The sequence below is a fragment of the Lathyrus oleraceus genome, chromosome 7, assembly GCF_024323335.1.
Source record: "Lathyrus oleraceus cultivar Zhongwan6 chromosome 7, CAAS_Psat_ZW6_1.0, whole genome shotgun sequence".
NCBI lineage: Eukaryota > Viridiplantae > Streptophyta > Magnoliopsida > Fabales > Fabaceae > Lathyrus > Lathyrus oleraceus.
The window spans coordinates 469,202,604-469,218,151 of record NC_066585.1 but is presented as its reverse complement, the minus strand read 5'-3'; the positions used below and the strand labels follow the sequence as shown (position 1 = coordinate 469,218,151).

The 15,548-nt window shown below is 35.3% G+C and overlaps 1 protein-coding gene and 1 pseudogene across 1 annotated transcript; one reads left to right on the top strand and one right to left on the bottom strand.

Moving 5' to 3' along the window:
• The first annotated feature begins 1,440 nt into the window (after window positions 1-1,440).
• Window positions 1,441-2,755, top strand: LOC127108183 (DNA damage-repair/toleration protein DRT100-like; annotated as a pseudogene).
• A 125-nt stretch (window positions 2,756-2,880) lies between these two features.
• On the bottom strand, window positions 2,881-14,910 carry LOC127108182 (uncharacterized). The gene is made up of 13 exons (XM_051045608.1): window positions 14,232-14,910; window positions 12,987-13,489; window positions 12,596-12,798; window positions 12,317-12,514; window positions 12,046-12,117; window positions 11,453-11,548; window positions 11,101-11,180; window positions 10,897-10,972; window positions 5,021-5,231; window positions 4,482-4,678; window positions 4,186-4,291; window positions 3,881-3,970; window positions 2,881-3,792 (listed from the first exon to the last, which is right to left on the bottom strand). The coding sequence occupies exons 2-13, from the start codon at window positions 13,483-13,485 to the stop codon at window positions 3,086-3,088; spliced, it is 2,535 nt and encodes an 844-aa protein (XP_050901565.1). The 5' UTR covers window positions 13,486-13,489; window positions 14,232-14,910; the 3' UTR covers window positions 2,881-3,085.
• Window positions 14,911-15,548: the final 638 nt, after the last annotated feature.

The following is a 15,548-nucleotide window of genomic DNA, read 5'->3' as shown; positions in this document are numbered from 1 at the left end:
TAGAGTATCTGAATGTAGGGAGTCAACACGTCCAAAGAAAGGTGGTGAATGCTTGATTGAATCATTGAATGAAGTTGACTTAACTTATTTTGTTGTATATTTTATTTTATCGATTATGTAGTTAGGGTCAACTCGGTCGTTTCACATTTTCTCATTCTCTGTTTTACAACGAATCAAAACCAACAAATCACTTAGTGAAGTGAATTTATTTTCGGTAGTATAATATTTCATAACATTTTCTCCTCAACCATCGGCCTAATAACATTTTGTTCCTCTACATTCAATTTGGCAACATCCTACTCCACTATTAGAGGTGTAATCGATTTGGTTTAGGTCAATTTTTGGTCAAAAAATGGTTTGAACCGAGGGTATCTCCATCGGTTTGGTTTGGTTCGATTTTTAACATTTTTCAAAAATGGAACCAAACCAAACTAACTGGTTTGGGTCGGATTGATTTGGTTTGGTTGATCAATTTACAATATTTTTTTTCAAACATTTTCTTTATCAATGTATTCTCCACTATCATATTTTTAAGTGTATTTTATGCTATTACTTTTCAAAATAATACAACAGTCGTGGGAGGTGAAGCAAGTTTTTGTGACTTATATTTCTATTTTCTATATTTTGGAGTTTGGTTCTATACGCATGTTTTGCTGAAAGGGAGGAACTGAAAATAAATATGGAGAATAGTTAGATCGATACAAAAATTGGACTTAATAATAGGTGGAATAAAAGATTTAGAGTGTGATTATATTCATTAGTCTGGTTCATCAATTTAGCGGTTGCTAAAAACTAAAACCGAAAATTTAACCAAACTAAATCGATTTTTATTGGTTTGACTTTGTTTTAGAACCGAACCAGAAACAATCGCTTTTATTTCGGTTTGATTTAGTTTGATTTGTCGATTTAATTGATTTTTTCTGATCCACTTACATCTCTATCCACTATAATTGAAACGATTTTATGAAATTAAAACAAAGTTTAAAATACAAAAGTTAACACTACTGGATGGAGTTGAAGTATTGAAGAATGTTTAGTTTTCTTCTTCAGATCGAGGTGAGAAAGAAGCAAGCATCTACACGATAAACTTTGAGCTTTGCCACTGTAACTCTGATGTGATAATTAACCAGAAGTTGTTCTACTGTCACTTTTAAAGAAAATAAAAATAACTGCTTTAATTTCCTACAATAGTTCTGAATCAGATACTATACACAAAGCCTCAAAGAGCAATGCTCACTCTTTTTTGGCGTAAAAAGCATCACACTTACTTTTTTTACTTGCCTTGCTCCTCACTTTTACTAAGGGTTGTAGAGAACTTTCATCATATCACCATTTACAAAATTCCTTTCTTGTTAACAGAACCATGCACTGCTAGCTTTTAAGAAAATCTTCACATTAATCCTTATATCACAAGCATATAGATATCCCTCTATATAAACACTTAAGTAACACTTGCATAATTACTCACTCCAATCTACATACATATGCAAGCAAGTCAAATAATTAATAAACCAAAGAAAAATGTGTGGTGCTAGAAATATTTTAGCAATGTCATTAGTACTAGTGGCCTTACAAGTTCTCAGTGTCTCATCATGTCCTCCTTCTGAATGGGCAGCACTCATGTCCTTCAAAGCATCTCTCAATGAACCTTCCTTTGGAATCTTCCATTCATGGAGAGGTACCAACTGTTGCTACAATTGGTACGGCATCAGCTGCGACCCGACCACACGTCGCGTCGCAGAGATCACACTCCGCGGCCTCACCGTGGGAGACAACCATCGCCGCTACAAACACATCAAAACCACAAGTGGATACATGACTGGACACATCTCTCCATCAATTTGCAACCTCGCACAGCTCTCTGCCATTACCATCTCCGACTGGAAGGGTATTTCGGGAAATATCCCTGAATGCATTACAACGCTAAATTTTCTCCAAATTATAGATTTCTCCGGAAACATGATTTCCGGAAAGATTCCATATAATATAGGGCATCTTACTCAGCTTATGATGCTCAACCTCGCAGACAATCATATCTCAAAAAGGATTCCTGATACACTTGTAAACCTCTTTAACTTAATGCAACTCGATCTTCGCAACAATGCCATAGAAGGCCCCATTCCCGGGAACATCGGCCGGCTCAAAAAGTTGAACCGGGCGTTACTAAGTCACAATAGAATAAAGGGTCGAATTCCACGGTCTTTTTCAAATATTTACGGGCTAGCAGACTTAGACCTGTCATTGAACCAGTTATCCGGTCCAATTCCGTATTCATTAGGACAAATGTCGGTTCTGGACTCGCTGAACCTGAAGTATAACAACTTGACCGGGAGGATTCCGAGGACTTTGTTGGCTTCTAGAATGAGCCATTTGGATTTAAGTAGAAATTCTTTGACAGGACCTATACCAGATGTGTTTAGTGAAATCTCATATTTCATAAACATTGATTTGTCGCATAACAATTTGAACGGTTTGATTCCTAAGTCAATGGTGTTAGCCACTTACATTGGCCACGTCGACTTTAGTCACAACCACCTCTATGGAAGGATTCTGGTTGCTTCTTCCTTAAGCCATCTTCAGCCGGAATCGTTCCGACACAATGGACGGCAAGCCACTTCAACCATGCACTCAGTCGCATACACAAACATGAATAAATAGGTTTGGGTTGGGATGGATAAACCCAAATATAAAAAAAATATATTATTATTATTATTACTAGTTAATTAACTAACGCAAGTATAGTCTTTGTAATTTACTTGTCTCTTTAAAGTTTCAAACATGCAATATATACATAACAAAACGCAAGATTACTAGCATGTATACTAAAGTATGATTTTTGAACTTAGTTTAAAATAAACATTTGATATTTACAGTATATAATGGCAAATAAAAGGATTGCATAAATTTTTATATAAATTATAATAGATTATTAAAACAATTCATTAATCCATTTACATTCCACTGATAAATCAGTAGAAAAAATCAATCCATTTCGTGCATTTAGAACACCAAGCACAAGAAATCCATCCGCTAATCTTTCTACAACTAAATTTTCATTATTTGAACATTTCTATGGTAAACTTGCCTAACCTTGAATGTTGAAATAAACTGTATAATGCTCATCCCTGAAGTTGAATAATGGCTCTAAAAGAAAATCCCGGTATGCACCTTTAGCTACAAAGCTAACAGGATGGTATTGCTTTAGTCCTTTCCCAAAAACAAAACTTGTTGCTTGGTTAAAACTAGCTTCAGAATCAGACTTGCACTTGAGCTTAAGTCCTGAACCATGGCTCATATCACTATGCACGTAACAATCTTTATTGCTTTCTGATTCTAAAGATACGGTCTGATTTCGTCTGTCCAATCCTGGTACGACTAGAAAATTCGAAGAAGGCCCGTCGTGGGAGGAATCTACAATGATAAGAGGTTGGTCTGGTCCTTGGTGACTTACGGTCATTCCAGGTAGATCAATTGGTTCTAGAATCACTGATTTACTAGTAGCGTCTTTTTGGATAAGTCTAAAGGTAGCATAAAGAGCGAACTCGGTTCCAGCTGCAGGCAAGTTTTGCATTGAGAGTGATTGGTTTCTGTTTGTTATAACAAAAGTTGAGTTTTCAAAGTCTTGTGACAAAGAAACTAGTTGATTATTGTAACTGGAAGGAATTGGAGTAATCCAATCTGCAACAGATGTGTTAGCACCAGCTTTAATGTCCCAATTTCTGGAGGTATGACCGGCGAGAAGATATGGTCCATAAAGAATTGCTTGAAGAGATGCAAATTCAGGTCTGTCATCTGAATTTAATTTGAAAACACAATATCAGTAAACACATTCTTTCATGAAATATTTGTACATTTCATTCATAGACTCTTGTAAAGCTACCTTTTATGGCTTCTGTTTTGAGGATAAGAGGCAATTGAAGGGTCAGCTTGTCACTGGTACCCCACTGCCTTGTGATTGACAAAAAATTCCCTAAAGGTTAAGACAGTAAAATATTACTTTCTTGCTTCAAATGTTAATTTTTCCTGCTATAGGAAAATACATAAATATGTATAGTTTACTAGTGTGTGTGTCTTGTCTTAAATATGAATGGCATAAGGGCTTGTTTTATTTTGTCGTTTTTATTTTTTGGTGATTACACATTCTAGCATCTATCACCGTGAGATAAGGGAAGTAGAGATTCAGACCTGGAGCTGGCAGAGATAAAGTTTCAGTATTCAATATCGCCTTGGTACCATCGGTGTGAGTCCAAGATGGTAGACGAAAGTTCAATGTTGATGAAACCCCATTTTTCTGCAGATATCAAGTTTTGAAATGATACGTTGTAGACGGAAAATATGGAGGATCTTATACTACATGTAGTGTTGGTTTCTTATATATGGCTATAAAATTGGCATTATAAATTTATAACCTCAAAAGTCCAATACCTATTATCAGAAGATATGTGGCTAAATGAGAAGCAATAAGACAATGTAATAGGTACCTCGTTAGGGGAGAATGTAAATGTAACTCGTAGGTAAGGGTCCGATGAAGCAGCTGGAACAACTCTCTGAGTGAGCAAAACGTTCCCAGATTTCCAATTAAATGAACTTGATATGTACTGAATGATGTATAGACTAGGATTATTCACTTCCTCTTCAAAATAAATAGAATCTCCAAGCTTTGAGAATGATTCAATTCCTAATGACAAAGGAAAAATAAATTGAGACTAGCACACTAGTAAGAGAATAGAGGAGTTTGCAAAGAATATTACTCTCTCCACCTCAGAGCAAGTTTCATGTTTCAATATTTGTTTGTTTTTAATATTATTTGTCATTTTAGAAAACCAACAAATGTTTAGTACCTATTTCTAGAAATAAATAATCTTCTTTATTGCATCTCAAACCACTTAACCATTCAACTAACTACTTTAACAGTAATAGTATTTTAGTCAATGAAGCTCGTTTGATGAAGAAAATTAGTACCCAAGGTGATTTTTTTAATAAGTATACAAAATCTTAAAAGGACTATGCAGTTACCCACCTGTTCCGTAGCAGCACCAGAATGAATTAAATGGTGTTCCCCAACCATGAAAAGTTTTAGCTTTGGAAACCCCATTTGCTAGAGGAAGCATATAAATCATCACGCCAGGATCTGTTCCTCTTTGAACACCGAGTACACCGTTTGTTAAGGCGCGCTCATAATAATCTGCATAAGAGACTTCTTTGGTCCATCTGAACAGGTGGCGTGAAACCTGAAATCAATATTCGGTAACATGAATACTTTGACAGAAATAAACTATGGACATTCCCGAATATCTTGTATGTAACACTGCCTAGGAACACATTCGGATGGTTTTTTTTAAATAATCATCTTTTTTTTTAAATTTCAAAAATAACCATAATTTAAAAAAAAAATTATAAAAATGGGCACTTTTTTGCTCTAAAGACACATGGACGCCACCCTAGATAGCGCCTACCCTTTAGTTGGAGGGCAAGTCGCCATTGGGAGTAGCGCCTACTCTTAATTTTAATTTTTTTTTTGTATTTTTTTTTTAAAAAAATTTTAATATATTTTTAATTATTTTTAAAAAAAATTTAAATCTTTTTTAACTTTTTTTAAATTTATTAATTTATATTTTTTATAAATTATATTAATTTATATTAATACATATATATATAAATAATATTATTTATAATATATATATATATATATTAATTTATATATATTAATTTAATTTATAACTAAATAATATTATTTATAAATTATTAAAATATATTAATTTATATACATGTAAATAAATAATATTATGTATATATTTGTAAAATACATAAGATATATATATAAATATATATTAATAAATATAATATATTTATATTAAAATAATACACAAGACAAATATTATAAAGTTTAATTAAAATGCATTATTAATTTGGGATTTTTTACATATTATGCGGTCCCTGGTACGATCCGCACGAGGGAGGTCTAACTACTCGTCTAGACGGCTCACGTGGTGGTGGTGCTTCCCTATTCCCACCCCTAGTCCTAACGCGTCCCCTTGCCCTTTGCCGTTGTGGTTAGGTCGAAGGCCCTTCAATGTTGTAGGAAAGGCGGGTGCCCTCTGCGCCTCAAAGCTTTGTCTCGGTGGGACGGTAGTACAAACTGACACTTGTTGGGTGCGCCCTCGAAATGTGGCCTTTGGTAGTTGAGGGTTGAATCGGGTTGGCTAAAGAACAATGTCTGTTGTGGTGTGTAGTAGTCTTTTTGGTAATCCTCTTGTATACCTGTGTCGGAGCTAAGTGGAGGACTGTAAGAGCCCGAGACATCGTCGTGATGGAAGTGTTGGGATTGGTTTTGGTGGGGGATTGAGTTTGTGGTAGGTGTTGGGACTGTTGAGGTTGGTGTTGGTAATCTTCATGATATTGGGGTTGAGTTTGTGGTATGTAGTGTTGATTTGGTTGGGGGGTGGACATGTGTTGTGGTGGTTGTTGTTGGTAATACGGTTGTGGTGGTTGTTGTTGGTAATACGGTGGTGGTGGTTGTTGTTGGTAATATTGTGGTGGTTGTTGTTGTTGGGAATATTGTGGTGGTTGTATTCGGGGATCGTCCGAATAGAACGGGTCAGACACAATCATTTCTGGATTTGTATTTGCTCTATACCAATCCACATATTCCCTTGTCGGCTTCATTTCGTTGGGCGCCACCGGAAATTGTAGAACATAGTGGGCACGCTCTTTCCATATTTTACGGAACTCCTTTGCAAATGTCTCCCAATTTTGGACATACCACTGGTGGCTGACTTTTTTAAGATGCCAAGGTTCCAAAGACATTGGGGGGCCTGAGATTTCTTGATGCATTCCGAATTGCAGTTTGACACGGTCACTTTGGTGCATCTCCACAGTGGTGAACCGCATGATAGCCGTTTTTGCTGTCCAAACAGTTGCATCTTCGGAGCTGGGTTGATGTTCCAATCCCAAATATGGTCTCCAAATAAACTGCAAAGAAAAAAATAAATATGTTATTCATTGAGAATGCTTGATATTAATAAATTAGTTAGAAGATGAATGATTTAGTGGTAATACATCTTGTGCTCGGAGACGATCCAAGAGTTGACGATAAAATATTATTTTATTTTTCGGGGTAAGACTGTAATCTAGTCCAGTTGCAATGAACCTAAACAAAAAAAGATAAATAATATTATTTACAAATATTTATAGAATAAATATACAAAATGAAATAACATCATAAATTTACCTAGTTGCGTAGGGGAAGGAGTAGACGTTAGGATTTTCGGGGGCTAGCCTCGGCAATCTCCACCACCCCATGTTTGGAGCAAAAAAGCACATCCAGAAAATGTACGGTGGTCATTTTATGCATTTTTACACAAAGAGCTATATAGGAAAGTCAATACAGCAGAACCCCAACTATACGTGCTTATTCTATCTATGTCCTCGAGCAAACTCAAGTACATAAAGTTTATGCTATTTCCCGTGCCTTCGGGAAATAGCAAGTTCCCAAATTATAACATAATGTAAAACCTTGTTTTTATTATTCGGACAAATCCTCAGTCAAAATTATAACGTCGTGGTAGAATTGGAGGCTCGATAGTTTAATACCCTGGCCCCTTGCTTTCGCAGATCCCTCACCCTCGACTAGATCTACGCCCAACATTTGAACACATAGTTCGTTGGGCTGTTGAACATTTCTAGTCACAAGCTAACCATCTATTCGAAGACCCAAAAGCATGTACACGTCCTCTAGTGTGACGGTACATTCACCAGTTGGTAGGTGAAAAGTGTGTGTCTCTGGTCTCCAACGTTCACACAAAACAAGAATAAATTTCACATCAATTGTGGCATTTACCACATGCATAACATGACCGAACCCCGCACGCTCTATGTAAGATACGCACCATGGGTCTGGATAAGCCATAGGGTGTGAACGTTGACGAAATTTCTTGGGATCCTTTAAAAACAAACAATATAAACAATCATTAGATTGAAGTTTTAAAAAATAAATTATAAACATACGAAAGAGGCAATGTTCAAGAAAAACTTACGAAAGAGGCAATGGGACGAACATTGCCTCATTCGTAAGTTTTTCTTGAACATTGTCTCTTTCGTATGTTTATAATTTATTTTTTAAAACTCCAATCTAATGATTGTTTATATTGTTTGTTTTTAAAGAATCCCAAGAAATTTCGTAACGTTCACACCCTATGGCTTATCCAGACCCATGGTGCGTACCTTACATAGAGCATGCGGGGTTCGGTCATGTTATGCATGTGGTAAATGCCACAATTGATGTGAAATTTATTCTTGTTTTGTGTGAACGTTGGAGACCAGAGACACACACTTTTCACCTACCAACTGGTGAATGTACCGTCACACTAGAGGACGTGTACATGCTTTTGGGTCTTCGAATAGATGGTTAGCTTGTGACTAGAAATGTTCAACAGTCCAACGAACTATGTGTTCAAATGTTGGGCGTAGATCTAGTCGAGGGTGAGGGATCTGCGAAAGCAAGGGGCCAGGGTATTAAACTATCGAGCCTCCAATTCTACCACGACGTTATAATTTTGACTGAGGATTTGTTCGAACAAGAAAAAATAATAAAAACAAGGTTTTACATTATGTTATTATTTGGGAACTTGCTATTTCCCGAAGGCACGGGAAATAGCATAAACTTTATGTACTTGAGTTTGCTCGAGGACATAGATAGAATAAGCACGTATAGTTGGGGTTCTGCTGTATTGGCTTTCCTATATAGCTCTTTGTGTAAAAATGCACAAAATGACCACTGTACATTTTCTGGATGTACTTTTTTGCTCCAAACATGGGGTGGTGGAGATTGCCAAGGCTATCCCCCGAAAATCCTAACGTCTACTCCTTCCCCTACGCAACTAGGTAAATTTATGATGTTATTTCATTTTGTATATTTATTCTATAAATATTTGTAAATAATATTATTTATCTTTTTTTGTTTAGGTTCATTGCAACTGGACTAGATTACAGTCTTACCCCGAAAAATAAAATAATATTTTATCGTCAACTCTTGGATCGTCTCCAAGCACAAGATGTATTACCACTAAATCATTCATCTTCTAACTAATTTATTAATATCAAGCATTCTCAATGAATAACATATTTATTTTTTTCTTTGCAGTTTATTTGGAGACCATATTTGGGATTGGAACATCAACCCAACCCCGAAGATGCAGCTGTTTGAACACCAAAAACGGCTATCATGTGGTTCACCACTGTGGAGATGCACCAAAGTGACCGTGTCAAACTGCAATTCGGAATGCATCAAGAAATCCCAGACCCCCCAATGTCTTTGGAACCTTGGCATCTTAAAAAAGTCAGCCACCAGTGGTATGTTCAAAATTGGAAGGCATTTGCAAAGGAGTTCCGTAAAATGTGGAAAGAGCGTGCCCACTATGTTCTACAATTTCCGGTGGCGCCCAACGAAATGAAGCCGACAAGGGAATATGTGGATTGGTATAGAGCAAATACAAATCCAGAAATGATTGTGTCTGACCCGTTCTATTTGGACGATCCCCGAATGCAAAAGCCATATTTCCAACAACAACGACCACCACCGTATTCCCAACAACAACCACCACCACCGTATTACCAACAACAACCACCACAACACATGTCCACCCCCCAACCAAATCAACACTACATACCACAAACTCAACCCCAATATCATGAAGATTACCAACACCAACCTCAACATTCCCACCACCATCAACAGTCCCAACACTTACCACAAACTCAATCCCCCCACCAACACCAATCCCAACACTTCTATCACGACGATGTCCCGGGCTCTTCCAGTCCTCCACTTAGCCCCGACACAGGTATACAAGAGGATTACCAACAAGACTACTACACACCACAACAGACATTGTTCTTTAGCCAACTCGATTCAACCCTCAACTACCAAAGGCCACATTTCGAGGGCGCACCCAACAGGAGTCAGTTTGTCCCACCAAGACAAAGCTTTGAGGGCGCAGAGGGCACCCGCCTTTCCTACAGCATTGAAGGGACTTCGACCCAACCACAACGGCAAAGGGCAAGAGGACGCGTTAGGACTAGGGGTGGGAATAGGGAAGCACCACCACCACGTGAGCCGTCTAGACGAGTAGTTAGGCCTCCCCGTGCGGATCGTACCGGGGACCGCATAATATGTAAAAAATCCCAAATTAATAATACATTTTAATTAAACTTTATAATATTTATCTTGTGTATTATTTTAATATAGATATATTGTGTTTATTAATATAAATTAATATATATAAATCAATATATATATATATATATATATATATATATATATATATATATATATATATATATATCTTGTATATTTTACAAATTTATAACTAAATAATATTATTTATAAATTATTAAAATATATTAATTTATATACATATAAATATATATATATATATATATATATATATATATATATATCTTGTAAATAATATTATTTATATATGTGTATTAATATAAATTAATATAATTTATAATAAATATAAATTAATAAATTTTAAAAAAATTTAAAAAAATTAAGAATATATTAAAAAAAAAATTTAAAAAAAGCAAAAAAAAAAAATTTAAATTAGGAGTAGGCGCCACTCCTAGTGGCGACTTGCCCTCCAACTAAAGGGTAGGCGCCATCCTAGATGGCGCCCATGTGTCTTTAGGGCAAAAAAAGTGCCCATTTTTATAATTTTTTTAAAATTATGGTTATTTTTAAAATTTTTTTAAAAAAGATGATTATTTAAAAAAAACCATCACACATTCGAGTATAATTCATAAGTATAATACCAATGAGTTACAATGAGATAATAAATCTTCCCTCTTCGACAGTTTAATAGAATCATGAAGCATTGGTTCATTTGGTTGTACCTTCAACAAATTATAAGTTGTGCATGATTCTTCATTCTCTGTTGACATGGTGTCTGCCATTCTCATTGGATTTTTCCTGCACAAATTCTGGTTATCATGTAAAAATAAACAGAAACTTTCTGCTTGATTTTCTTTAAGAAATCAAACTCCATGGATAATTGCATATGAAAAAAACTGAAACTTAAAAGGATGACATCTTAGTACCAGAACTCCCCGACTGATGTCCCTCCCGTTGCATAGCTGTGTGAAGAGTTTACAATGCTCATAAAGAATGTCCCAATATTCTAACACACCAAAACACAAGAACTACTCTTAGAAAATTGAAAGGCATATATATATATATATATATATATATATATATATATATATATATATATATTATATATATATATATAAGGGTGTTGAATGATTACTATCCTCAAGTTATACCTCCAAAACATTTAAAATTGGAAAAATTAATAAATTATATTACACCAATAAATAGAAAATAAACATAATTTTCTGAAAACTTTGTGAAAATTAAATCAGTAATCTACAATGTGCATAAGGAACTCACCTTATAAAGTGGATCTCCTGTGACTTCATACCGCATTTGAGCTCCAACAACAATTGGGATATGTGTATTAGCATGAAAATCAGCTATGTCATTTGCCTACAAGAAAAAAGAGAATTTCAAAATTAGTTTTTGGGACCATTCATAAAATTTTAAATACAATTTCTAAACTAGAATACAAATACCCGAGTTCAACATCCAAATTTTAATTTGTTTTATTTGGAGATGAGCTCAACAATATTATAAATAACATTCAAGTAGAGGAGACTTATTTTATATACAAAAGGTGGATACATCTGAATTTTCCTCTTTAAATGATCGATCTGTTTGTCACAAAAGTTGAAGTTAAAAAATAAAGCTATAATCTTGACAAAAAATTTAAAAAAAAAAATAAAGCTATATTTAAATTTCACACATAAACTTTCTGGTATATATCGTATGTTATGCACTTTACGTGTTACTCATCTGAAAGCTAACATTAGTTATAACATAAGTGCTCTCTTAAAATTAATCTGAAGAACAGCTGCAACCTCTTGAAATTTACAGCCAAAACTATATAAGCCAAAATTATGTCATAACAAATATTGATGAGTTACCTCTACTGAAAGCAGACCTAAAAAGCATGGTTTGTCGAAAAGGTGAGCCAACAATAGATGCTTTGAATCCCCCTGCATATTTGTATAACATGAAAGATTTAATTCAGAATAACCGGGCACCATGTGCTATAATCATTAAAAACTCCATCAACTATGGAATATAATCCATATCTGTTAAATTCTACCTAGTTACATAGTCAACAAGTGAAGAACGTTAAAAAAACACGTGAAACAAGAGAGTTAAAGATACTACACGAACTAGTTAACCTACCGTTAAGCTATATAATTTGTAAAGGACATCATTCATTCCTCCAGTTTCCTCATTCAAGGAATCATAGTGTCTATGTACAGTGTACTTTGTTATTACATTCATCACTCGGTTGTAAAAGTAATCGACCATCCATGTCAACATTTTTAGAGCTTGAGGATTTCCAGCTAGTGTATGTTGATCCAACAAGCCAGCCAAGATCTGTCAAAGTTGAGTAATTGAGATCACACAATGTTAAGGCCAAAAGCACTTTCGTAAGTCAAAATCTAGTTTTGCTTATACCTTGTGAATGGTGTAATAGGGAGCCCAAACAGGTTGATTAGCTTCAAATCGATCAAAAAACTCGGCTGGAAATGCAGATAAATATCCTGTTCCAATTTTTTCCTGACAAGCGGATAGACCAGTAACAAGAGCTGACATTTTCTCCTTCAGACTATCATTCTTTGTGCTGGCCCACATTAGAGCTGATGCACTCAAGTAATGCCCTTCACATGGTACAAAACAAGCAATCATAAACTAACCTTCAAAAGTGAAATGCAGAAGCTGAAATTGCAGCCAGGACCAGGAGTAGAGTTCTTGTGAGAGAACTGAACAGAACAGGACAATTGCCAAAGACCATGATACAAACACAAATAAAGAACATAAAGATGGCGATGAATAAAGAATATGTTACCAACAAAATGTCCTCTGAGTTCCAAACCAGGAGCTTCCCATCCACCATAAGGTGTACCCGGAGTTGGTAATCCAGCCGTCTTCCTGAAGTTCCAAATCAAACTATCAACATCCAACATCAACAGATACTCCAAATTAGTCTGCTGTGCATCAGCATGAACAGAACCATCCAGTAACCTCACATCCTCAAGAGGAACTTCTTTGAGAAATCCAACAGGTGGCTTAAACACACCCAAATTCTTAACTTTCCGATACATAACAGTCCAATCACGCTGGTGCTCTTCTGTTAACAACTTCCTCGGTAGCAAATCTGCCCAAGCTGAATCATCGGTTGGTGTTACATGATAGTGAGACATCACTTCTTTCTTCCATGTCTCATTCTTTGATGTCCCTAATTCATATTGCAATGTATGTGACTGAGTAGGACTGTTTGTGCATTCTCTTCCAGCAGCACAACCACACAGCATGAAGGCCACACAAACATATACAAGAGCCTCCATGTTTCTAAAATTTTCAAAGTAAAAACAAAAACAAATTAAAAGAAAGAACCTTTTGTGCCTATTTTGATTGACTTAGCGTGTGAGTTCGGTTCTCCGGTGGAAAAAATTGATTTTGAGTGAATTGATTCGGACTAAAAGCGAGTTGAAAACAAAGTGATTTATGTTTGGATAAATTTCTACAAAAATGAGTTGAACAGTTAATTTCAGTGTAAAAATCATGTTTAGTCTCAAAAGCTACCAATCCTAGCTTCAAGTAAAATCAATTATAGAAAGCATAATCAATTCTACCCGAGAGCAACCAAACATTTCAAAATCAATTCTACACAAAGTTTTAAAAAAAGGTCTGTTGCCGTGAAAACGGTCACGTCAAAACGGGTCAAAACGGTATTGAAGGTGCCGATACCGATGTCGTTATTCATGGTTTTTATTATAAAATTCACATTATGGCGGCTGCAATTACTATTACAACACTTGTACAGACCGAAACCAGTGTTGTTAATAGCAGATCACCAAAAAACCGATATGAGAATCAGGCAAGTAGCGGAGGCCGCAAAACAGTTAAAACAAATAATTATACATAGAATAAAACATGTTACACACAAATAAAACCTACATAAACAGATATTAAAAAATTGACTGACATTAAACTGAAAATCTCAAGTTCAAACAACTAAACAATACTGCAGAGCTAAAACCAAAAATTAAAAATGACTTAAAATTCAAAAGTTAAATAATACATTACTCACCAGAGAACCAACCAAAGTAGAGGTAAAATGAATGGAACTGAAAAGCAGCCCAGAAATTTACAACTGAATTGAACCAAATCAGAAGCTAAGAAATAAAGAAAAAACCAAAATGAACTAAACTTTTCAGCATTGGGTTTAGAGTGGCTAACATGTGACGGAGAATATATAGGCAGTAGAAAACAAAAATGGATTGGACAATGACTCACGGATGAACTTTTGACAAAAAGATAGCACGGGTGAGAAAGTTTGGAAACAAACATGGTTATGTGAAGAATGATTCTTTGTGAACAAGAAAACGAAAATATGGTGGGAAATGGGAATGATTCACGTGACTTCAAAATAGGGTTTGGATATTCACGGATCCAAGTAAAATCCAAAACATGGTTTGGTTTTTGAGTTTATCCAAATTGGTTACCGTGAATCTGGATTTTTTTTGTGAAACCGGTTTTTTCAAGCTCGTTGAAACCGGAGAAAACACAGTTCCAAAATCGCGGACAGAGTTAAACATGATGATACGCAGAGAACAATACTCTGATATCATCGGCGATTTCTGCAACTCGAACTTTGAAAAGTTTTTTTTTTTTGCTTTTCTATTGCGTTTTTCGTTTTGGTGAACTTTAGGGTTTCTTTTTGGATCATTGATTCGTGAAAACTCAGAGCACACTCTTGCATTGTTCCGGCTGAATTTTGTGTTTTGCTGATGAGTGAGAGTGTCATATGAATCTACTTAATATTTAGATATTTGACTGAGAATATCATAATATATTTTAATACTAAAAAAATGGAAAGATTGAGCAAAAATTGGATGGATAGAAAATCATGCATGCACTAATACCCCTAACGACACTTTTAGGACAACAATTCTTTCAAAACAATGTCTAGCACTAGCACTGCAACATATGATATCAACATTGAACACATAATTTAGCATTTAAAATGCACAATTGAATAACTAATTTGGCAAGCAAATACGACGCATATGCGCATGAGTCAAAAACACGTGGTTCAGCAAATACATGCATACAGGTGTCAGAAGGAGTGGCGTCTCCCTCTTAAACATGTGTGTGTCAGTCCTCTTGGTGTATTAGTAGTGCATGAGTCAGGGGTTACGGCGCCTAAGTATATTTTTTTAATGTATGTGCCACTATTAGTGACGCATCCTCTTTGTTGAGAATTTTTTGTTTGAAACATGGTTAATTTAGTAAATAATTTGAAATATTGGTTATTTGAGAATTTAAATTGAAAAGGTTGGTTATTTTACAAAAAATCGTCGGATGAAGGTAAGTTGGATATGGATATGTCCTTTAACCAACCGGT

Excerpts from the sequence above, each read along its gene's own strand:
- LOC127108182 (XM_051045608.1), bottom strand. The coding sequence starts at position 13,485 with ATGGAGGCTCTTGTATATGTTTGTGTGGCCTTCATGCTGTGTGGTTGT. Across the intron at positions 12,799-12,986 it reads ACTCAGAGGACATTTTGTTG|GGCATTACTTGAGTGCATCA; the intron begins GTAACATATTCT and ends TACCATGTGAAG. Across the intron at positions 11,181-11,452 it reads CAGGAGATCCACTTTATAAG|AATATTGGGACATTCTTTAT; the intron begins GTGAGTTCCTTA and ends TTGGTGTGTTAG.